Below are 25,663 nucleotides of genomic sequence, written 5' to 3'. Positions count from 1 at the left end.
GGGGCAGTGACAGGGCGCGCAGAGAGTCCTTCAGAGACAAGAAGAAGGACGAGGACGACGGAGAGATCGACGAAGGAGAGATTGAAGTAAGTGATGATTCTTTGCTGTGGGTTGATGTGTATTTGAACCAGTGTGTGGTGTAAATCTCGAGATTATAGAACAATAGAAAATGGCTTGGGGCCTATCAGTGAAGCACCCCAGGGGCGTTTGTATGTACAGGATGTTTGAGTAACTATTAACGCTACTAAAGAAATTTAAAACTAGAATAGTATTTGGGGTTGGTTTCCGGGACAGGGATTTAAAAAAGTTACTCTAGAGTCATACTGAGAAGATTGTCTAAAACTGTACTGGGTCACTGTACAGTTCACACTACACAACTTTGTGCCTTATGATCTTGCCTTGCTGTGGTTTGCTCACTACATGACTGATTGGAGACAGGGGCAGGGTTCGACATAACGCATGGCCCGTAGGCCCGGTGCCAGTAAAATCATATGCAGGGCAAGTTGATTGGCCAGTCACTGGCCCGCCCGGGCCAGTAACGGCCAATCACAGTTCAGTATCTTTTTGTAGACTACATCATGGTTCATTGAAATGCGCGTTGAGAGTCGTAATGAAAGCAGTGTTTATTTAAGACTCAATATAATAATAATGAAATAATGGATTAATGGATTGGATTTATATAGCGCTTTTTCAAGGCACTCAAAGACGCATATATATAATAAACCTAATATAAAATATATGTTTTAATGGAAGGCCAGTGGACAAACGATGCGTGGCCGTTTTGACAGGCGGAGCAACAAGCGGGCGCGCTCTCGCTCCGTTGGCAGAGCTGCCTACCGTCCGCCTGCGAGTCGACAAATCAATCGACTTACTCTGCCCCCTTTCTTTCTTCCCACAGCAGAGGTTGAGGTGCAGAAAATGAAGTGAAAACTGCGCTTTTCCTTTAGCTGCCGCCGTAATGTTACAGTATTTGCATGCAAGCCTCCTGCAGCGCGCTCACGACCAGACGTGAACTCGCATACGCGGTGAAATCTCCTATTAAAAAAACGGCATAACCCCCTGATTTTCGGATTTCTATTCTATTTTTAAAGTCAACTTGAAGTGGAAAACCGGTCATTTGGTCGACACATTCACATCCCTAATGCATATAGAAAAAGTAATAAAAACAGCCTACCACCCCACAAAGAATGATCAGACCTTCATCTCTTATTTATTTTTTTTATGTTTGAACATGACTTCTGCAGGTGAACTATTCATTAAACTGCCCAAATTCAAGAATAAAAACAATCATCAAACCATTGGACTTTAAAATACTGGCCGACCCCTTCAACATACTTTCAGTTGTAGGCTTCAAATTCAATATGTTTGCCTGGTTATGTTTGGTTATTTTTCTTTATTTTTCTAATACAGGTATTATAATTATTGACACTAAATTATGAAGAAAAAAAAAGTGTGTGCAGGGCCAGTGAAAATATACAAGGGACCAGTAAAACTCGGATCCACTGGCCCGGCGGGCCAGTAGGAAAAAAAAGTTATGTTGAACCCTGAGGGGTCACACATATAACAAGCTATTTGACCAGGACGCTCAGTGTTTTTCCTGGCTCAGAATGGGCCTTTTGGGGGGTCAGTACGCGGACCAACTTTTTTGGGGTTGTGATTATGTGCAACATTTAAGGCGAGAAGTTTGTATTTTAAGAGGGGTGTCGGGTTAGGAGAGGGGAGTTTCTGTCCAGCTAAAGAGCATTTCAGTCAGCCTGTCAATCACTGTGTTACCAAGGAGATCACTGACTGATCACAATAAACAACCTGTAGATATGAAATCAAAATACTAATACCAGTGTACCCACAGACAGGTCCACATATACAGCATGCTACATATCTGTTAGCCGTATGCCACACCTTTTAGCCGATGCGCTTTCAGATGGAGGGGTTCAACATGGCTTGTTGCCATTGGACTTTTTTGCACTTAAACGTGTCTCTCTCTCTCTCTCTCTCTCTCTCTCTCTCTCTCTCTCTCTCTCTCTCTCTCTCTCTCTCTCTCTCTCTCTCTCTCTCTCTCTCTCTCTCTCTCTAAAAAAGAAGAGAGGTGGGTGAAGTGATGCTCCCATCATGCCTAGTGCCTACTCTACAAGCCTGTGTGGCAGTGTACAGCATGATCTGGGGTATCTTCAGTTGGTCAGGTCTAGGTTCTAAGCTTATCAAAATGTGTTAGGGCAAATATTTGCCTCAATCAAAGCTAAACATGGTCCAATGAAATATTTGAGTGTGTGACTTTTTTTTTGGGCCGGGCAGTGAACGTAATACAAAATATACTTATAAAACACCTTGTCTTGAGATGAGCTGTGCTTTGTGACATGGAGCTTTATCCTGCTGTCCATAACCATTAGGATATGTTACGATAAAGGGATGCACCATTACTCTGCTGTGCATTTAACAAATGCTCAGTTTAAATTGAGGGGCCTAATTGTGTCATGAAAATATTCCCTACATTTGTAAAAAAAAAAAAAAAGACCTCAGCGTGAGGTATTATTGACACAAGGCATGTTAGATCCATTGATTTTGTTAAACCTGATTTCTGATCATACCATCTTCATGTTTCAGCTTTTTTTTTTTTACGATCCACCAGTGTTCTTCCAAAATGTCCAGCCCGTAGTAGCCCCAGTCTTCTGTTCATAGCTGACAGTAGTGGAACCTGGTGTCCTCTGCTGCTGTAGTCCATCCACTTCAGGATCAACGTGTTGTGCCTTTAGACTGTTGTAGTGGAAAATACTTGACCCTGACATCCAGATGGGAGTCTTTCTTTTTACATCTTGCTAGTCAAAAACCGTTAGAAGGTGCATGGAAGTTGCCAAAACATTGAGTTTATGCTCTTTTGTGTGCTATCAAATGCTGACCTTCAGACCTATAAGCGCTCAGAATTTGTTTTGCGACACCTCAAGTCTTTTGTCTGTGGTCATATTTGTTGCCTACGTGTAAGTCTCTGTGACTCTGTAGTGACAGCATAGGCTCACATAGTGTGATTGCTCTGGATTTGGAGATGAAGGCTGTTACATGGTTTCAATTCATACATTTCTTGTCAGAAATTCTCACCCTATATATTGTTTCGAACATTATTAACATGAAATACAAAAAAGAAACCCTCTAAATACATTCTTTTTTAGCGTGACTAGTGGGTAGGACTCAATAAGAAGCTAACATGTCATGATTTGCCTTTTCGACGTGTTTGCAGGATGATGACCTGGAGGAGGGGGAAGTCAAAGATCCCTCAGACCGCAAGATCAGACCACGTCCCATCTGCAGGTTCTTCATCAAAGGTAACTGGTGAAGAGTTGATTATCACCATAGCTAATATTGGGCCATTTAAGCTGAGCAAAGAGATATTGGTATCTGTACTGCCCCATTGGCAAATCTATGGCATAGATATGTTTCAGGTTATTCAGCTTCAGTGTTGGCATGTTGTGGCTTGTGCGCCAGAGAGGGTAGGCTGATAAAACAATCTAATTGTGTAGTATCTGTTTGTATTGTGGCTTTGAAGAGTATGCGAGGGATGTTTCTAGTTTGTGTCAGCCCTTGTTATTCAAGTCGTTCTACAGCAGGGGGAGCCGTTGTATTTTATAAGAGTTCAGTGTCTCTTTTTATTTACTGCCCATACTACATACATCTAATCAGTTAGAAAGTAGGTACAGAACAGTATTTAAGGAACATAAATAAAGGTGCACCACTGTTCTTTTTGTTGCCGATCCTTAAGTAAAATATATAGAAAGATAAGTGTTCTGTTTTCCTATATTTTTAGGTGTAATCTTTTCGTTTTGTTTTTGGTCATTTGTAGAAATGGCAATATGTTTGCATCTTAAAAGTGCCCATACTTTGCACCAGGATTTGTGTGTTTACAAGACATGAATATTGGTATCATTTAGAAAAGCCTTTTTTGGCATTTGACATAAAATACCAAATTGTTGCATCTCTAATATAAAGCATAATCCTTGCCTAATTTGGGCCTGTGTCATTTACTGAACTACACTTTGACATTGTCCACTAGTGTCTTTGCCATCCACTACCTGCAAATAATGTGTTCCATTTTGTTTCCTCCAGGAAATTGTACTTGGGGTATGAACTGTCGGTTCATCCACCCCGGAGTCAATGACAAAGGCAACTATTCTCTGATCAGTAAGCCAGACCTCTTCTCCCCTAACGGAGCCCCTCCTGGAGGACCACACCCACTCATACCCAATAATCCCTGGGTACGTTTCGCTCTCTACACACTCTACTCTGCATTTTTGTGGCAATGACGTGATAAGGGAATGCTTTTTATTTTTTGCACTTTTGTAAAATTATAAAATCTTTCAATTTAAATGTCTGTTTTAGAAGACATTATGCACACAATGCTGTACCATTGTTTCGGTACATAAATACTGAGGCATTTTAAAGTTTATAAAAATGGAGTTCAGATGATCAGGAATTGAATATGTTCAGTCTTCAGTTGGACTAACCCAATGACTGGGCCTATACGTCTCTAAATGAGCATGTGTGCAAATGTAGTATGAAACTATGTATTGATTTGTTTCTGTTGCAGGCTGCCCCTGCCGTGGAGGAGCTGCCTCCACCTCCTCCTCCAGCCGAGCCTCCTGTGGAGAGCGCCTGGGAGAGAGGCCTGAGGCATGCCAAAGAGGTACACACACTCCCACTGACTCTCAGACAAACTATATGGGATGGCTGTCATGGTTTGATCTCTCATCTTGTCACTGAAAATGATCTGATATTCCCTGTAATGTTGGTAATCACTGAGCATTGTTTTCATGTGATAGTACCTGCATTACATTATGTAGCATTATATAATGGACTTCACTTGCACCCCTACCCTCTCATTGAACCACATGTTTGTGTGTGTGTGCCGTAGATGCTGAAGAAGGCCACCATCCGCAAGGAGCAGGAGCCCGACTTTGAGGAGAAGCGCTTTAACGTGACCATCGGAGAGGACGAGAGAGAATTTGATAAAGAGAATGAATTCTTCAGAGAACGCAGCTACCGCATCATCAGAGAGTATGACCTGCTCCCATTGAAAAGCATGCAATTAGTCAGTGATGCACCAACCATAGGACATTCTTCTGATGTCACTCCACAGCACCATGAAAACACACATCTGAAGAAACGCAATGCTCTCAAAGTCACCTTTGTGCCTTTTGTTATTAAGTCAGGATGTTTTTATTTAATCAACAGCTATTTTCTAAATGCTCGGGTTGAGTCATATCATCTTCATATAAATATTCTTAGTAAGGATCTTGTCTGGCTTTTCCTTTTTGCTGGTCCACTATACGCATGAGTTTGATGCACACATTTACTGTGTATTAAATATACCAAATATACTATATGGAGTGGTTGTCATTGATACTATCCTGTTTTTCTCTTTCAGTGAAATGGACATCAGAGATCCTATGTTTGGGTAAGTGTAGACTGACTTTGTTAGACGTCCCGTATAAAGTGTTGTTTGTGGCAAACAATTGCCACTTCTCCATCCAAACATTTTTAAATGCAGGTCGACCTGCTAACAATAGGCAATTGCCCACTATCTCACTGCAAGCAGACCTGGGTCTAATCGCTAGCAGACTGTGATGTAAAGACAGAGAAAGAGACACAGAACCAGAGAGAGAGTGATTATGCTCTTCTTTTAAACTTTAGCTTCTTAACTTCGAGTGACGTTTTTCCTAGCGTTATGGTGACAACAGACTCGTGAAACTTTGAAGGCAGCTTGCGTTCACGAGAAGCAAGCACGTCCCAGTTAGTTATCTCATGCTTTTCCATCAGTTCTTCTGTCAGTTTGAGCACGTCACCAAAGTCACCCTTCGAGTCCTCGCGCAAAGTTGCATATGTAGCTTTCAGTGTTTCAATCAGTGAAATGCAGTCTGTCACACAAAGTGTTGAGCTCTGCAGGCCCTTGGTGGCAAAATCGCTGTTTTCAAACAGTTTGCAAAAAGTCACAAGCATGAAAACGAACTTTTTCGTTTGCATCTGCTGCAGGAGCTGCTCTGCTTCTATTTTCGTTTGTCCACTGATTTCGGAAAAGCCGGCCAGAGCCTCCAGTAATGAGCTGCCTAGCCATTGCTAATTGAGGGTGCTATCTGATGGTGCACGAAACCGCCATCCGCTGTCTGCGTCGACCATGATGTTGCGTAAAGACGTCACTGGACAGAACTAATGAGTAGGCTACGAGAGGGGTTTCTGAATATTATTATTTTTTGGTAGCTACTGTAAATATTTTAAATTATAAATGTTTTCAAGAAAAAAACATATAGCCTATTGAGAAAAGACCATTAAACATTTTTTTTTTTTTTTTTTTTTTTCATGAATCTGATTGACTGTCAATCTGGGTGGGCCTGTACCAACCAGGCCCACCCGTGGATCCGCCCCTGAGTGTCTGCTGGGAAGTTTAAATTTTTTTCTCTCCGAGTCGTCAGAGCATTCAAGTAGCCGCAGTATTATTATTTTACCGTGTTAATGTGCCTACTTGGTTTATGTGAATCACTTTTTAAATAAATACACGGAGTTTGCCAACCATTGTTTTACAGCCGTTTGCATTGATTTATGCGCGCACTGATTAACGGCCGCGGTTGGCGGATTGTCACTGCAGATTAACGTGTCACCTCAAGTTAATAATGTGCTTTTGTCTATTGCTGTTTACACGGTTTTTGAATGGTGCATGGTGTTCTGGCCGACACACCTCAGGTGAATATAGTGATTATAGCCGATCAGCGCCGAAACAACACACTCACCTGTTTCCTCCACTATCGTCCCATTTTGCACCATTATGTTCCTGCGCACGACTGAGGTGTGTGTGTGCGTGCACGTGTGTGAGTGCGTGAACACGAGATTAACTACGGTGACAGAGTGTATTCTTATGTGTTTGATTGATGGTTGTCTAGCAAAGATAATGCAAATCCTGTTTGCCAGTGCCACAATATAAATAGTTAGTTTATTGTAAGGGAATTTGGTGTGATTGATTTGAGGCTCCATGTTATTTTCTGTCTTATTTAAAGCTGGTTTTGCCAGAATTTTTAACCGTTTTTCTAAGCTGTTTTTAACGTTTTTCTTCTAAATAGGCTACCTACACACTTTGTATTGTAAAAGTCAAGAAGGTTGGCTGACTAACTTGTTTTGCTCATTTTACTATTCATCTGATAAAGTTTTCTTTTTCCTTAATTCTCTTCACCAGAATACACCAAATTGCTTCTCTTAAATGTTCAAATCACAAAAAAATCTTCTGGGATTTGTTTTCAGACTTCTCACCTTTTTCATGGCTTATGAGTTTGCATGCCTGGAAAATGCTCCCATCTTAACCTAAGCAAGGGATTAAACGATATTCAGTGACTCTGAATGTGAACAACTGAAATACGTTTGTTGAAGCAAACTGTATGTATAGAGCTTTGTTTCATGTCTGGCAGATTGCAGCAACACAAACATGAAAGGCACTTAACCAGCAAATGAATGTATTTGTCCCATGTGTGTTCTCCCCTCTGCAGTGACCCTTATGCTGATCCATACTATGACTATGAAATGGAAGCCCTGTGGAGAGGTGGCCAGTATGAAAACTTCAGAGTGCAATACACAGAAGCTCCACTTCCTTACCACTTCACTGTGAGTATCCACGCCGCCAGCTTTTTCAAATACCTCAATTACTGAGGCATCTTTTTAAACTGACATATTCAATCTAGTTCCTTGTCTCCCACCCATTTCACCCCACTTGTGTAAATTGTTTCAATGTATCTTGTTCTTGTGTTTTTTATGATTGTTGATTTTGTTTTTTTTAAACACTGCCCTGTAAGGTGACATTGAGTGCTATGAAATAAAATAAAATTAATTATTAATTATTATTATTAATTATTAAGAGCGCCGGGAGCTGAATGACACTGGCCTTCCACGCTACTGAAGCCAAAAGCTATTGCAAGATGGACTAACACATTGGCTTAGGTATCCATGAGATTTATTTACAGTAAAAAAATGCCAGTAGGATATGTCATTACAGCAAATTGTAAATGAATAGATCCAGAAAACTTTGTCAGGACAGAACATCGTCTTAGATGTAGCTCAACATACAACATACAGTTCAAATCAAACTTGGACAATAAACATACAACATGTGTTCCTGAAAAGAAAAGAAAATACCTAAAAAAGAAATATATAGAATATATGTGGTTTTTATGTGGGTATGTGGATCATTACCTTTTTATTGAAGAAGCTTTTGGCAGTGGTAATGCAGGAGTTGTTGTAAGTGACTAGGGGGTAACTTCAGCATGGTATTTGCTTAGGAAAGTGAAATATACATTCATCTGGACAGGAGCAAGAGCGCGGCGGTGGCGGCGGCGCCGACCCCCGGGAGCGTCGCGGCGACCGAGACAGAGAGAGAGACCACCGCGAGAGGGAGCGCCGGCAGAGAGAGAGGGAGAGAGAGAGGGAGAGAGAGAAGGAGAGGATGAGGAGGAAAGAAGAGTGGGAGAGGGACCGCATGAAGAGGGACGAGAAGGACCGGCCCAGGATGCGTCCTCCCAGAGACCCCAGGGACAAGAAAGATGAGGACAAACTCAAACCACGCTCGCCACTCATAATGCCACCCAAGTAAGTGACATTTGTTTTTAATTGTATTGTGCTGCCACTTTTGATGACATGTCTTATAGCTATGGTGCATAACGAGTTGACACAAATTTGATTAATCCTATCCACATTTATCTGTAAGGCAGCGTTTAGAAACTAGTGTCGCTGGTTATTACAAGTGGGTGGCGCAGACGGGTAAGTATTGTGACCAAGGAACATACGAAGCATAACATTTTTTCGAATAGAATCTTGTCAGTGCTGATAGACAAATAATGAAGACAGTGTTAATAAATCACCATGTTCTGTATTTCTTTTCTACATTTTGTGGTTAGTAATCAGCCGAAAAATATACAATAATATCTTTGAGCTAATAACATTATTTGGGGGAAATAATTGGTCTCATGTGGTACTCCACTGAGACATTTTTGGAATTGCACACTTAACCAAGATGACATTGATCAGCAGCTTCATTGTTTTGAATAAAAAGTTTCGTTGTGAATAAAATTAGAAACGGTTTTCTTCACAGACATTGACCTTCTGCAATGACGAATGCCTCGTTTCCATAGAGCAGAGCTGGTCGGGTGGGAGTGACTCAGAGCGGGACAGTTCACTTAAGCTAAATCTGGTGGTGTTTCCACCGCTGACCCTACCCTTATGGTAGGGCTGGGTTTGGGCTGACATATCAAGCTCCATTATTGAAAACGTAATCATTTTGTTGCTATTTGGTTATATTTTGAAATGCACGTCAAAAGCTTGATGTCTTTACTTTTTTCGATACGTGGGTATAAGTATGTAATGTCAAATGTCAACTTTTAAACATAGGAAAGATAGGCCAGTTTAGTTAAAAAAAACTGAAAAAACTCAAGAAAAAAAAATCAAAGTATTATAATTGATTCAAAAACTCATACTCAAAAGTAACATAAATCAGTTCGCCTTATTGATTTGCAACACCTCCCCAGGATTGGCTAGATACGCCCCCCCATTTTAAATGGATAGCTATTATGCTGAAAAAGGTATGGCGAAATTCATTGACAGTTTTAATATGGAGCAAAATTGTCTGCATTCTTTCAAGTAATCTCTAAAGTAACCTCTATGGAAATGTAATAGTCAATAAACAGAAACCTTTCCTCATGTATTTTCTATTCATAAACAATTGACTAGTGGCCAGTGGCATCACATATTTCCATGCGGGCCATGATCGTCATGGTTTTGAAATTGAGGAGCTTTTTTTCTAGTCGGCCCCGAAGGCACCGTCAATGATGATGAAATATTCCAGGACACCTTTTTAGTCACCAACACCCATATTTTGCTATTGTGTTTGCTGTTGAGTGACGCAAAGCAATTAGGCAATATGACCTGCCTTAGGCTATGTGGAAACTCGACAACAAAAGAAATGTCACCACCGGTTCAACATGAACCGTAAAGTATCCTTACACTTCTCCTTATAACATAAACAACGTTGTGTTTTGCCCCCCAGCTCCACTTGCGCGCACACACACACATGCTCACACACACACTGGACTTTCTCCATGCTGCGTGACTAAAGGGCCCTACATACTTGCCGCTTGGCGTCCACGAACGTGTTCGCGGACCGCTTAGGTATACTGAGTTTGATTCATACTCCCAAAACAAAGCTTTAGGAGCTCGCGTCTGACAGAAAGTATAACCTTGAAAATGATGGGGGTCTACGTTTGTGGTTGGAAAACGATTTTTATGTCATGCCATGCGCCCTGCCCTCTAAGGTTGTGCGTTTGCGGCTATTATGAATTCCCCTTAAGACACAGCATTGTAAGATGTGAGATGAGTAACGTTGACTTAACTCTACATTATCAATTCAAGAATTGCAAAAATCTATACATTTTAATTTTATTTTTTAAATATTCTTTTTTGCCGTTTTTCGCTTTTATTAGACAGTTTAGGAGAGACAGAGTTGAAATGGGGCAAAGAGGGGAAGACATGCAGAGAACTGACCAAGGGCTGTATTGGAACCGAGTCTGATGCAATGAGGACTGAGTCTGCAGGGGGACACTCTAAGCCCTAATTTAATTGTATTTTTATTTATTTTTTAAATATGTATTTTGCTGCCACTGGTTATGTTGACCTGCCTTAAAATCACATGCATTACAAGTTTCACGTTAAAATAGACTTAAATGAAGACGGATAAGACATTGACTTTAATTTGCTATCATGCCATAATTTGCATTTGCCTCTCAATCCAGAAATCTATTTTGAATCGAGAATCAATTTAGAATCGAATCGTGGAATTTCAAATGATTCACAGCTCTAGTACAAGTACATGTGTAGTAATCTGCCATACCATAAACACAGAAGCATGATGTTTATTTGGAACAAAAAACCAAACAGTGACAAAGGTCAATTTAAGCTTCCATGAGCGTAGTCCAGGTTTTTCCAAAACGGTCCACAGGCTGATTCATTAAACCTACAAAGGTCAGCAAACAAACGTTTACCTTTTGTTATACTTCGTGGGCCCTGTGTGGTTTACTTGCCTCACTTCCTTATTTTCATTTCTTTGTCAGAGGAAACTCTACTGATAGGGGTAAATATGAACAGCCAAATATAGTTCCTGTTGTCAATCTATTATTAGCTCTACGAGTAGTGACACTTGTTTGCTCTTGCATCACACCTTTGGAATTTCTCATTCATTTAGGAATATGAGCCTTTTATGATCTTAGCTTGTACACAGTAATGGATACACTCTCCTTTGTTCTGGTTCAGCAGTTCATTTTGTCATCCAAGTACTGTATATGTCCTGTTCCACATTAATCTTAGTGTTAGTTGGCATCACAGTGTTTGTTCAAAACGTTGTCCACAGTCAATTACTATTGTAATGGTTATTCAAAACACACTCCTCTCTCTAGTAAGAATGCCTAGTCTTGGCAAACAAAGATCAAATGTTCTTTAATACGGGTTTAATTCATAGTGGGGAATATCCACTTATCTTGTTCATTTCCTCAAACAAATATTTAGAGTCACGCTTGAAGATTTTTGTAAAAACAAACATTGACCTCCCTACTGGGGAAAATCCCTTACAATGTCCTAGCTGTGAATGATCCTATTATCGTAATTGACTAATTTAGTTAATTAAAGGTAAAAAGGGCTGTGTGAAAGTCACTCAAATAGTCACATCACTGGTGTCATGGCTCGAACAGCTGCCTTAAGGTGCGAACACACCAAACGCGTTGGGTGTGGTGGCCAAAGCGCCCAACGCACCTGATCTGGCGCTTGGTCATTTTGTGTCAAAAAATGGTTCAACACGCCCAACGCTACGCAGCTAGTCTCCCCCGATATATTTATTCCCCTAATCAACCATGGCTGCGATCAGACCCGACCCGACACAACAGCGTTCATGTCCACACAAAAACAACAACAACACGGCCAACAATTGTGCCAAAAGACAAATAAACTGAACGGAACAAATAGCCTTAAAACAGCATTGCAGATTCACGCCACTCAGAAATGAACACAAACAGCAAGGCAGCGCCATATCAAACGCATTTACAGCAGCATTGTGCACAGGGCAGTAGAAAATAAAGGCAAGTAGCCTACATTACCCTACCTGGCTGTGACGGGACCGTGGCTGGCGTAGATATAGGCATAAACACCGGTGCTTCGCTGTACTCGTTGTGAAAGTTCCCCGGACTTAGCCGTTATGTTTGGGTTCATTATGAAGGTGGTGGCCGCACACAACCGGGTGAGTTAACTAACGCTATCCGACCGGTGCTAACTTGGTTTATCGGCTAAAGCACAGCCGCTATATTCACTGAATTAACCAGGAAGCCCATTCTCCTGACTCACTTTCCTCACGTCTTCTAACCCAACCCCGAGCGGCTTCATATCACCAGCCAGCCGCATTTCCTACTCGGTGTTTCTCAGCCTCTGTGTTGTCCTCCCACCCATGCTCCCACCGTGCCGATGTCCGTGACGTCGGGTCAAGCTCACCGCTGATTGACCAACGCGGCTAAACGTCACGCGTTGGAGCGTTAAAAGTTCAATTTTTTGAACTTGCGCGATGGTGCGGTGACGCTTTGGTAACGCGGCTACCGCGCCCAAAGCGCCGCTTTACCGCAGCCAACGCATCATCGCGCCTAAACCAATGGTTCCCTATGCAAAAATAGGATTTTTCAACGCCGCCACCGCACCCAACGCGTTTGGTGTGTTCGCACCTTTAGTACAGTGACGTATGACCACAACAGATAAAGCTTTGTTTTTCTTTTTACAGAAGTTTCTTTTAACAACTCAAAATTATTTTATTACAATCTGTTGTTGAAGTTATGTCCATTCAAAATCTCCCCTATTTGGCTTAGGACAGGCTGTTTTTAGCACTTTTCCAGTAGACTACTTTCAAGCAGTCACCTGTGAGGTCAGACTCCTCTTGTCCATTGATTACGATCCACATGAGATGCAGCAGCAGAGCTAACGTTAGCATCCTCGTCTCGTGCACAAAAAATAATAACGTTTATTTTTTGTTTTTGTTTTTTTATTAAAAAATATCTCAGCATCTGCCCCTTACATGTTCATTTAAAAAGTTCCTGCAGATGTGTATATTTTAATATTTGGTTTTATTTATGTTTTATTCTAGTTTAACTGGGAACTAAGTGGGAATTTCACAGTTCCTAGTCGGAAATAACACCTGGAAAGCCCCCCTGCGGTCCAAACTGCTAATTGAAAACCTTGTCCCACTCTATCTCTTCAACTGTCAATACAATATTAAAATACCCCCAACAAAGCTTTAAAGAAAACATACTGACTACGTTAACATGCACAGAAATACTCCAATATTAACCCGGTTATGGTCATATTCAGAATAAGACATCGGTATAAATAATAAATAATCCATTCAGTGTTTTGGCTGAATTTTTTTGGCATTTGCCGATGTTTGTGACGCATCGCCTGGTTGACGGCGTGTGTGCACATGCAACAAGGCTCCTTAAAAAAATCTGTCATTTTTGGCGTATAAAACAATGCCAGACAACGATATGCTGATTTACATGTGAACGGGAATATCCCTGTAGCTACTGCGCATGTAAACACCTTATTGTCTTAACCGGAATTTGTTCCTTAATCAGAATATGCTGTGTATGTAAACAGTCATTGATTTTATTTTTTTATTTATTTTTTCATATGGCTAGATGTAATGAAAACAACGTAAGATCAAGAAAGAAGGAAAGAAAGACAAATGGCAAAATCAAAAGTGTCTTCTAAAATTGTATGGAATATTTAAAATGACACAACACATCAGATGCATCCAGTTTATCCTAAATGAGTGCAATGATTTCAGACTTCCACTCTCATTCATCATGTCTTGACTTTCCCCAGCAGGCCGATGGAGCCTCCCAACAAAAAGGACATCCCTCCTCTGATGAGGCGTCCAGATGAGTGGAAAGACCCGTGGCGTCGGTCCAAATCCCCCAGGAGACGGGCGGGCGGCCTGGGCTCTCCACCACGGGGCCGCCGGAGGCACCGGCCCTCTGGATCCTCTGTCTCTCTATCCAACTCCTCCAGGTAGGGACTTGGGTTGCTCAAAATTCCCGAAATAGTCCTTTTCTAAATCCCGGAATAAAATAGCCACCTCCCGGGAATTCCTGTTAAAACCGGAAGTGTCTTTTTAACACTTTGGCAACAATGTGTACTGGTCCTAGTGCCTTCTTTTTTCTAGTGCCAGTATAGCCATTTACGTGCAGGGCAGACTGGAAACATTTTGTTTACAAGCGTAACGCTGCCGTTATATATGGTTATATAGTTCAGTTAGTAAGTTGATTAGTTATTCAGTTTTGTTTGGTTTAGATGTCTACTTTAATAGATTGATTAGGTAAAGGTTTGGTTTAGTGGAATAGAGACGAACAGCTATGCTCCAGCTGTTTCATCTCATTAGATTTTCATTCATGTAGACTGCAAGAGAAAGCAGCAAAGGTTATTGTATGTTCATACAAGCTTTACTTGAAGACAGGAGCATGGTGAATATCCCCATCTGATGAAGGAGAGAAAAGTGAAACGCTTTTCAGATGTGGCAGCGCATGTGTGTGAGGACCACTCACAAACTGCTTAACTCATTTAAAGACTTGCTGAGCATTAATGAGCATGTGGCATCCCTTTGTGACTGCATTGTTGCTGCCAAAGACATTCTGCTGCTGGTTTAGTCATTGGGTGGTCGTCCACCTGACATTTGAACTGTTCTTTTCCCACTTGGCCATCATCTTATCACATCCACCATGATATAAAGTTGTAAAACCTTTATAATGCAGGGCGTAGTTAGGTCTATGTTAACTTATAACTAAATAAGGAAGGCGATGGAAAGAATTGACTTGTTGATTTATTCACTATCATGTAATGAATAGTCACCAAAGGATATTTCATAACTCTTAACAGTGAGTGAAGTCACAAAACAGAATAACTATTTGATTAATTGTGCCTCTTCTAAAAATGTCAAACAGTCATTTTACATTACATAACCTCTATCAAATGTTGTTGCATGTATCTTGAGACATTTCACATGATGAGAATTAGGGGTGGGAATCTCTTGGCACCTCACGATTCGATTCCGATTCAGAGGTCAACGATTCGATTCAAAATCGATTTTCAATGCATCTCAATGCAAAACATTTTTTATGTACATACCCATGTGTGAATTTCAAAAATATATTTATATGCACATCTGAGTTTGCTACTCAGAGTTTGCTAATCACTTCCTACTTTTGTGATGATCATTAAAGACAATCAACAGATGAATTGTCTTCTCTAATATTGTATTAAGAGAAAAGCTTTTCTTGTCACAAATATGACTTTCTATGAACAGTGCAATAATCAATGCAGCTTTCAACACAATATGGAAGTACGTAAAAACTAAACCGATTCAGTTTTATTTTATTTCTAATCTCGTAAATCATGTTTCTATAGGATTTCTATTCTATTATCTATTTTCTATGTCATTTCAACACATTGTACAAAAAGTATGGCTTGGAATTCAGCTCTCATACGACGGGCGACCGTGGCTCAGGTGGTTAAGCTGGTTGGCCAATGATCCTAGGGTTGGCGGTTCGATCCCAGCCCGGCCACTTGTGTCATGGTCGTTGTGTCCCTGGGCAAGACACTTCACCCACCTTGCCTCGTGTGAATGTGTATGACTGCTGTATGTTTGAGGTGGTGGTCGGAGGGGCCGATGGCGCTGAATGGCAGCCTCGCTTCTGTCAGTCTGCCCCAGGGCAGCTGTGGCTACTATGGTAGTTTACCACCACCGGTATGACTGTGTGTGAATGAATGGAACCTGGAACCCTGTAAGCGCTTTGAGTCACATAGAAATAAAGCGCTATATAAATCCAATCCATTATTATTATTATTATTATACAAAAACGTAAACAGAGATAAAGCCAGTGCATGGGTTTGCTGCTCTCAGCCCTTTTGAAGCCACTTTGGAAACAACACGCACATGTGTGGTGTGCATGCGCAATGGCGCAGGAAGTATTAGTATTTACAAAAAAAAATAAAAAAAATATTGTTAAAAAAAAAAAATATTATAAAAAAAAATCGATTATTAACTTTTCGGAATCGATTCAGAATCGTTCGAGAGAGAATCGATATTAATCGGAAAATCGATTTTTTTTCCCACCCCTAATGAGAATGAAAAGTAGTCACTGAATTCATTGTGAATCATCTTCACTGTGCACCATGGATATCTGTTTTCTCCTCTGTACCAAATGTATTGACAGTGTTTGATTACTCTTTAAGAAGCCCTTCAATAATCGTGGGTGTGTGTGTGTGTGTGTGTGTGTGTGTGTGTGTGTGTGTGTCAGGTCTTCTTCCCGCTCCTCCTCCTACACAGGCTCTGGTTCCTCTCGTTCCCGTAGCCGCTCCTCCTCCTTCAGCTCGTACTCCAGCCACTCGTCCCAGCACAGCTCCTTCAGCGGCAGCCGCTCCAGGTCTGTATCATGGCTCTATGCATGGACCTACCTGCACAATAGCACCGGTGCTCAAATAAGAAAACAACCAAACAGCTTATCACCCCTACTCCAAACTGCACCGTTTTTAATGTGTGTTCAAGTCCATTGACACAATGACCAGCCTTTATTTGTTTGTGTCAGGCAAATGAATACGTATTCCTGACTACTACAGTTACTGGTCAAAAAAATCCCCTGCGGATGTCGGTGTGTAATTGGCACCTGGGAATTTGTTTTTTGACAACAAATATGTTTATGATAGCAATAAATCAAATGACAATGGGACAGTGTTTCATAGTGTTATTTTAAGCCGCAGCATGCAGCTGTGTTCTCTGAGAACGCTCTAAAAGTCAAATGTACAAATGAATTATAATGTTGCTCCATAACACATCAAGGGGATGATGACATGCTAATGTTCACAACTTGTTTCCACTGTGCACAAGTGGCCAAAAAACAAACTTTCTGGTTTAATACTGAACAGACCTAACATATTTCTCAGTATCATTTCTGACATCTGTTTTTACTTCATTCTTTGGAATACAAGTGTTAACAAAATCACACAGCAAAAACCTTTTAGCCTTTACCTTAATCTTCTTTGCTTTCTGTAATATTGTCTTTGGTTCATCACACACAAACTGTATTTCTATAATTGCTCAGTTCACACATGAAAATGAAAGCACACCCAAGTACAACAGCTGAATTTTCCTTTTTCCTTTTTTTCTAAATGACATAATGCAGCATCATGACACCATTGTATACTGATGTGATCTTATCTGATCCAATGCCTGTTTACTGTTGGCTATATAGGTCTCGATCATTCTCCACATCTCCTTCACCAAGTCCAGCAGCTCCGAGGACGGCTAAGAACAAACCAGACGTTCCTCCTGCGTTAGCTAAAGGGTAAATCTTACATCCATTTCATTTGTAGTTCAACTCAAAACTCCATTTAAAAAATCTGTAGTTCAAGCTTGCTCCAGCATCTGATTGCATGAGGCCTGTTCACTGAATATTAGTTATTGATTATTAGCTACAACATTGCATGCGCTCTGCTAGCATAATAATTACTAGTGATGCAGTGGCGACTCATTTCCCCAACGTTTAAACAGAGGTTTCAATTCCGACTTGACTTTAAGCAGGAAACCGAGAGTAAACCAAGCCTAATGTTTACTATAAGATTCTCTCTTAATGAAAATGTCGTTGTAATGTGCAACACACCGTTTATTATTAACATAATAAAAACATAATAATAAAACTGCGCTACTAAGGCGACAGCCCCGTCATCACGTACCGGACAGATTTACACACATCATTCGCTCTGCAGAGATAGTTCATTCTATGTGTGTTTTATAAAGTCTCTTGTTAAGGTTTAGTGCCGTTTGCTTACCTCTGGACCACTGGATCCAGTAGTACATGGGTTAAAGCAGGGGTGAAGTGCTGAGTGCCGCAGTGCACCAGGTCGATACTGTGTGACTTTTTCTCTCCACGTGAGGAAAAGTTTATTTGCAGTTTTCATGATCTGGTTGAAATTCATAAAGCATAGGCTTACAATTTTGTGAAAACCTCAAGATCCGATCATCATTAAAGTGTAAATCTTGCAAGAAAAAAACACAATGGTCAGTTATCATTTTGACATTTAAGGGTGACTTGAATGATGTCAACTCATGAACTGGGTAAACAGTGTACCTTAACATTTCTGGTAGCCGTCACATAGCAGCCAAAGACTGTATGGTAGTAATAATAACTAGCTCTTGCTTTACCCATCAGTGTCTGCATACTTAAAAAAAAGAAAAAAAAGGTGCCTCTCTTCCCTCCCTAAAGCCTGGCGCTGAAGCCAGGTGCCATGCCCCCTCCTCGTAGGGACAAGCCCCCCATGAAGAAAGTCCCCAGTCCTCCAGCAGCTGGTGGGCAGCAGAGCCGGCCGTCTAAAGCACTGCCAGAGGGAGCCAAGCCTCCAACCACCAACCCCCGGGAGCCTGGAAACACAGCAGGAGCAGTGAGACCCCCACCACCACCACGAGAACCTGGGAAAGCTCCCAACCCAAGAGAAGGCAGGCGGAAAGAACGGCAGCAGCATCCGCCCCGCAGGTACACCTCATCTCTCTTCCTTCTTTATTTCTCATTTATTTTGCATTTTCAATGCTCTTATTCTTGGGAATGATGCCGAGAACGTGCCACGGGGTTCGAGCCCGGGTCTGCTGTGAAGAGGAATGAGCCTTATAAGGAGGGGTGGGGGGGTCTAACCACTACACCACGAGGGCCCCCTTGGCAGGATGGTCACTTTAAATAATATATATATAAATAATATATATATATATATAGGGGTATATATATATATATTCTATATCTGTGACTGAGACAGATTTGACTTAAAATAAGTTTATTTAGTAGTTCAATAAATTTCCAAAGGGATTACATTTGTCAGGAATCAGGAAAAGTTCTGTTCAAACAGTGTTCAGTTTGCCAGCGTTTTTCAATTTAGTCTTAGCCGAAAAATGCTTATTAGTTTTATTCACATTTAAGTCATTTTTATCTTACATAGTTTTACTCAAAACCTTTTATTTGAGTTTTGGTTGCTGAAAATCATTACCTTTTTAGTTCACTTTTAATCATAATATTTCGCTCTATGAACTAATTTGATGGAACATCAAGTATTGAAAATTAGAATCAACGTGACAGTATCACGGTGTTAATTTGTAAAACGCTGTTGCTTCAGCAAAGAATAAAAGCGTTAGTCAGGTGTCTATGATTTCAGTCCGTCACAGTCCATAATCAATTTTGGCAGCTGATTTTAGAATAAAATTAAGAAGGGCTAGAAAACCTTGTAGTATCACAAAGGAAATGTACAGACATTCTGATTTTATGAGTTTCGTAATAAAAATAAAATGTATCATATGAACAATGTGGTATTTGTGTCCACAGACTCATTTCACTTCGAAGTAATAGTCCAAACTCAAAGTGTGACCCAGGAAGTATTCCCATCAATACAACCAATGTCTTGGTGATCAGATTACAGTGTCTCCCACAGCAGAATATTGTTTTCAGAACAAAACAATTATCAGATTTAGCCTCTTAAATTTCCTCCCAAAGTGCACCAGAGTGATGCATTAAATGTTGCCCCTGGACTACCCAAGAAGCCCTCCCCAATCCCCTCATTTATTGGTCTGGAAAGTCTGTTCACTTCATTAAATACACACTAAGCATTGGGTTGCGAGATTAATGTTTTTCTCGGCTCACGCATCATAACCAGTTTGCAAGCCTGTTTTTTTTTTAACATTTTAGTCTCATCTGTTCAACAAAAACAAAACACACATTTCAACATAGTTTTAATTATCAGATATCTTTCCTTTGCTCAACAGTGTCTACTTATAGTCATGAAAAAAGGATTGTTGACGGAACACATTTCAACATAGTTTTTATTATCAAAGATCTGTTTTTGTCCCAACCGTGTTTCCTCTTAGTGCTGAGAAAAAGATTGCTGACGAACATATTTCAACATAGTTTTTATTATCAAAGAGCTGTTTTTAGCTCAACAGTTTCTCCCCAGACAAAGGATTGTTGACGACACATATTTCTTCATAGTTTTGTGTATTACATAATTACAAACCTGCAGCTTTTGATGGCAGCTGACTCTCCAACAACTTAGGCAACTAGGAGAAGTATGTTGAAAAACAAACGTTCAGACTGAGGATACATCACATCGAGTGTTTTTTTTATTAACTGTCTACGTTATAAGGAATGACTATTTTTATTAAACATTGGATGGACAGCTTCAGTTGAGTTTTTTTTTATGATGACGCTGGTACAGGATAATTTTTTTATTAACTGTTCATATATATTTTTTTAATTTAAAATAGCAACAACAACAATATCTCATGTCATCCTCAAATACCTGTGAGTACTTTGTATGTAGTCACACCACAGAATGTGATAGATCCTGGTAGTGTGAAAAATCATTCTACTCAAAATAAATGCAAAGCGCTACGGTTTCGAGTTTGATATTTCCTTAACTTGTGTAAGCACTGTGTGGGCATGAAGGAAAACATAATGCCCACACAGTTTGTCATGAGGTGAATCCAACACCCTGACGGTGTACTCGGGGAAAGACCATTGAGATAGTGTGGGTGGATGAAGGAGAAACCACACGTGTGAGTTTTGTACACACTGTGTGTCTCAGAGAGGAAGCAAACTGTATAAGGGAAATGATTGACATAAAGGGTGTGTGACATTGGTGGTTTCACAGTGGAAACTATCCAGGAAAACCACTTTGTTGTTTTGTTTGTAAAGGACATCCCCGCTGATTGTAAGATATGATACATTATGATACTCCTTGTAGGGTTTCCCTTTGGTATTCTGCTTTGGGCTGGATGAGTGCGGTCTGCTAGGAGGTGGGAAGGGGGGGGGGGCTTCATATATTTATTTTTTATTTTACTGAAAAATTATTTTACAACAGATCCTTTATTTTTATTACATATCTAAAACATGTCCATTGAAAATGTCACCTATTTGGTTAATCCACAAAGGCTGCTACTTTTGATGCTACAGTGGATCTTTGTGGGTTTTTGGCAGGAAATAGGCCAGTGCCTCCTCAGACGGGAATTCCGACACCACTGGCCCATGTATTTATTTACAAGCAAGATGGTTGCCCTGCAGCAATCATTAGTATCCACATCGCTGGTGCTAAATTCACCCTGGGTGGGTTTAAAAAATATGTATACATAATATACATTTATATTTATGAAAAAATGGAATGGTAGAACCACGTTGAATTTCAGAGAGGGCTCCAAAACAATGTAGGGGAACACTGTACTTGCAGGTGCGGTTGCTCTCATCTTGCATATTAAATAATAATAGGCTGGATGGAGAAGCTTAACCCTGCAGAATGTCTGTGTGAGTGTGATGTAAGGAACTGCAGTGAGCTGCACTCTAATTTATCTGATTACAGAACTTTGGTAAATAGTAAAAATTCCTAACTGGGGCTATGGCATTAAGCTAACACTCTGTCCAGGGCTACAGAAAGCACACTGTGAAGAGAGGACTGAGTAGTAGAGGGCACTTAGCCAGTAACGCTCAATAAACCTTCCGACTCAATTTGTTAGTCTACTTGTTAATGCTGCTGTTCTCAGGTCAGTGTGTGTGTGTCTCTTCCAGGCGGAGTGGGAGTGTTAGTGGAAGCAGTTATTCTGGTTCTAGTTCCAGATCCAGATCCTCCTCCAACTCTCTCTCACCCGAACGCTCCGGATCCAGAAAATCCAGGTATTATTAATAATGTTGGCACTCATTGCAACTCATGTCGGCACTCATTGCAACTTAAATTAATTCAATACACAGTGTTTCCCGCTAGGGATGGCCATTTAGAATGTTTTCTTTAACCGGTTATCCACAAGAATTAACGGTTATTAACCACTTAACCGTTAAGATTTAATATAGCCTATTTATAGTGAAATACATGAAGCGTTATAGCAGGGCTCTCGACCTTTTTTTGTTCCAAGGACCAGCATATTCATTTAAAAACAATTCAGGGACCAGTGGCCAATTTAAATGCCTACACTTTGACATTCACACGAGAGCGGTCTGTTGTGAGAAGAGGTCTAGTATGCAAATGTTACACACACACAGGCTTAGGGACGGGTAACCTACCAAAACCCGGTGCTAAGTAGGCAGGCAACATTTTGAAAGACCGTAGTATTGATAAGCTCCGACGTTATCAGTACTGCATAACGATACTTTACGCTTTTCTTTATGACGGATTTTCGCTATTGATCCTCGCACACAATCATGGCAGACCTCTCTGTGCAGGGGCATTCACTGCCTGTCTTTTCACTCTCACACTCACTGAGACGGTGATAGATGCAGGACAGTATCCATCCACCTCAAGAAGTCTAATGCTACGGGGAGCCCCCGCTGTTAATTAAATTATACAAACACATGGCACGGGAGTGTTGTGACCATAAGTTGTGACTGGGAGCGTACCATGGAACTATTATAAAGTTGAGAGTAGCCTACACTACTCGTTTCATTCTTTGCCAACAGTTGGCATTCTTACATCCGGTTTAGCGGTATCAAAATAAGAGTCCTGATTTGAGAGAAATTAAGACAATTTCATTTTTTTAAACCGTTTAACCTTTAGTATTAACCAGTTAAAGATCTTCTTAACGGTTAACAGGTTAACCATGGCCATCCCTATCATTCCCGCTTATTGGCTCTATTTGGATGGCCCGCCCAGTTAGATATAACCCGTATTCCATTATTTAAAATAAATAAATAATCAAATCAAACGTATTAGTCAGTGTGAGTGTTATCGTGGTGCAGTCATATGTGCAGCCCATGCTACATGTGTTTTTGCTGTCAGTTGGCGTTAAAGTGCCTCATGCACCCAGTTTAAGTGTACAGTCATGATCATGGGGAAAGACATTAAAGCACCGCAATGTCTCGCTACTTCATTCCTCTGCAAAGTTGATCAGGCAGCTACAGCTAGTTAGCTTAGCCGAGCCAAAACAAGGACACTTGCTCCAGAGAGACTAGCGCGCTCCCAACTACAGTTCAGGCCAAGAAGCTGATAGATAACAGAACTCCTGTGAGTGAAGAGCCCTTCATTTGTCAAATGTGTTACCGACAGCCTCTAGGATAAAAAGAAGAGAAAAAAACAGCATGTTACATGGTGATGAGTTCAAGTGCTGTTGGTTAAATAGACTATTTGGCGGAGATAGCTAATTGTGATTAGTTCAATGTGATCTCGTAAAAAGTAGTGAGAAACTTTAAAAAAAAAAAAAGGCTACAGCTGTTGCTGAATTAGTAAATAAAAGAAAAGATAATAATAAAATGGCCAACCCAATTACACAGCGGTAACACCGTGTTAACACCGTGGGTATAATTTGAGGACGATTCCGCCGAACCGTATAGTCTGGTTTGTTGTGGTATTCCTTTCTAAAAAAACTTAACACCATGAACTCATTGTTTATCAATAAATGGTTCATAAACTTTTGCTTGACTTATTTATTACTGAACTTGCCCATCACTCGTCGCGTCGGGCCTGACCACCGCAAGTAAATTCTCAACCTGTGGGAAACACTGATACATGTAGCTGATGACGATCTCGAGTTGTGCCCCATTTTTCACTTTTTGAAACTTACAAATTGGATGAAGTTGACCGTTCTTTAGAACCTTTCATGTGGTTTTATGAATCTTGCATATTCCTTCACTCTAATGTTACATAAAGAATATTGAAACCATTTGACTGCTTTTAGGTAGCTTATTTATCCGTCGCATTCCTCCTCAGTCACTTTGTAAGCCTCTTAGCTAAACATCTAAACTATAAGGGTATTTTAAATGTACATATAATTGTCACGTAACCTTATGTGCATTAATTCTGTGTTCTTTCTCTCTTCATTGCATGTGCTTTTTGCTGTTGGGAAATCCCCAGGAAATCCAGGTATGAAAGTTACTATTCAGTATGTGTGGTCATGAGTGCAATGCATATGGTGCATGTGTGTGCTGTCCGGTAGTTGTAGTCCACATTAGAATCAGCACCTGTTGTCTCTCTGTCCACAGATCTCTGAGTGTGAGCAGTGTGTCCTCAGTGTCCTCTGCGTCTTCCAGCAGCAGCTCTGTGCGCAGTGCGGACTCTGAGGACATGTACGCTGACCTGGCCAGCCCTGTGTCTTCTGCCAGCTCCCACTCACCCACACCCAACCAGCCTAACCAGCCCAACCAGCCCCACCAGCCCCGCAAGGAGAGGGCTGCTCCCCCCCGAGACAGGCCTCCACATCCCAGGGACAGGAACAGGGGTTAGTGGGGCCAACAACATACAAATCATCATAAATGTTTAGATTAACATTAAACATTCACAAAATAAGTTGATATTCAAATAATGGCCAATTGTGAAATAATAGCCACCATGACCAATCAAACCAGTCTAAAAAAATATGAACATTGAGGGGAAGTAACTTACTTGAGACAAGCATGTCCTACTACTGGTAGAATCAACCATGTATCCCCTCATCTCACCGTGTTAACTCATTCAATTGCATAGACTTTACCTACGTATCAAATGAATATGATTTTAGAATATTTCATGGGTTTTTCTGTAAACCTGGGAACGTAGAAGTGATGCTTACCTTTTGAATAGTTGATCATCTGCCATGTTGTCCTGTGCTCACCCCAGAGAGACCGTCAAAGAAAGATGAGCCGTTCAGGGAGGAGCGAAGGAAGATGGAGCAGTCTGGTCCCCCCCCTCGAGGAGGCCACCCCATGCCCAGATCAGGACCTGGTAGCAGGGGAGGACACCATATGCACCCCCCACCCGGCTCCATGGGCCCCCCAGGAAACTACGGGGCTTCAGGCTCCCACAAAGACATCAAACTCACCCTACTCAACAAGGTTAGTTCCGCCTCTCTTTCTATTAAAGGGTCTGTTCATTGAAATCATAAAAAACACATCTTCTGCCTTATCACCGCTGGTTGTATCAGTCCTTGAGATCTACTAATCATCTATGAAACCCATTTTATTAGTATTAGGGATGCAATGACTAGTCGGTTAAACGTTTAAACTAGGGCTGTCGAACGATTAAAAAGTGTGTGTGTGGGTATGTGTGTGCGCGCGCCCACGTTTTGGGGGACTTAGCAGTTCAAAACATAGGCTAGCGTGATATGTTTAGCTGCTTACAGCTGCTGACCCTATCAGCCACAAGTGACTGTAGTGCAGAGCTGTCGGTGGGATGCACGGGGCGGGTCATTCTGCGAATGTGTTAAAAAATAAATGCATTAATTCCAGAAATGAATCACCCTGCGTTAACGCTTTCATTTTGACAGCCCTGTTTTAAACGTCCGCTACCTCACTAGTCTGCAACTGAAATACCAGTCGGTTTGTATTTTATTGCCCATCATTTTGACATGAAGATACAATGCGTGAGAATGAACATGTGTAGGCCTATAGGTGTGGGCTAGTAAAAGAGGGAGAGAGAGAGAGAGAGAGAGAGAGAGAGAAAAAAGGTGAGAGCAGCACAAAGCTAAGCAAAAAGTGATGACTTGTTGTCAGCCAAGAAACTTTATAAAGACACACTTACAATAACAATCTCTGCCCATGCAAAAATTCAACTTGGATAACTTGACAGAGCAAACGATGTATGTTAA

At 40.9% G+C, this 25,663-nt stretch overlaps 1 protein-coding gene across 1 annotated transcript in view; it reads left to right on the top strand.

Moving 5' to 3' along the window:
• The window catches only part of zc3h18 (zinc finger CCCH-type containing 18), a gene marked incomplete at its 5' end in the record, with an annotated part of 49,817 nt that overhangs the window by 11,140 nt on the left and 13,014 nt on the right, over positions 1-25,663 (top strand). Inside the window, 15 exons of the mRNA XM_080027719.1 lie at positions 6-86; positions 3,230-3,314; positions 4,093-4,241; positions 4,574-4,669; positions 4,898-5,040; positions 5,411-5,440; positions 7,515-7,629; positions 8,330-8,607; positions 13,921-14,106; positions 16,392-16,517; positions 17,343-17,435; positions 18,393-18,620; positions 21,684-21,788; positions 24,084-24,319; positions 24,697-24,911. Of these exons, the coding sequence (XP_079883845.1) occupies positions 6-86; positions 3,230-3,314; positions 4,093-4,241; positions 4,574-4,669; positions 4,898-5,040; positions 5,411-5,440; positions 7,515-7,629; positions 8,330-8,607; positions 13,921-14,106; positions 16,392-16,517; positions 17,343-17,435; positions 18,393-18,620; positions 21,684-21,788; positions 24,084-24,319; positions 24,697-24,911 (2,166 nt within the window). The remainder of the gene's footprint in view (positions 1-5; positions 87-3,229; positions 3,315-4,092; positions 4,242-4,573; positions 4,670-4,897; positions 5,041-5,410; positions 5,441-7,514; positions 7,630-8,329; positions 8,608-13,920; positions 14,107-16,391; positions 16,518-17,342; positions 17,436-18,392; positions 18,621-21,683; positions 21,789-24,083; positions 24,320-24,696; positions 24,912-25,663) is intronic.

Source organism: Ammodytes marinus (assembly GCF_949987685.1).
Source record: "Ammodytes marinus genome assembly, chromosome: 5".
Taxonomy (NCBI): Eukaryota; Metazoa; Chordata; class Actinopteri; order Uranoscopiformes; family Ammodytidae; genus Ammodytes; species Ammodytes marinus.
This window is presented reverse-complemented; position numbering and strand designations above follow the sequence as displayed.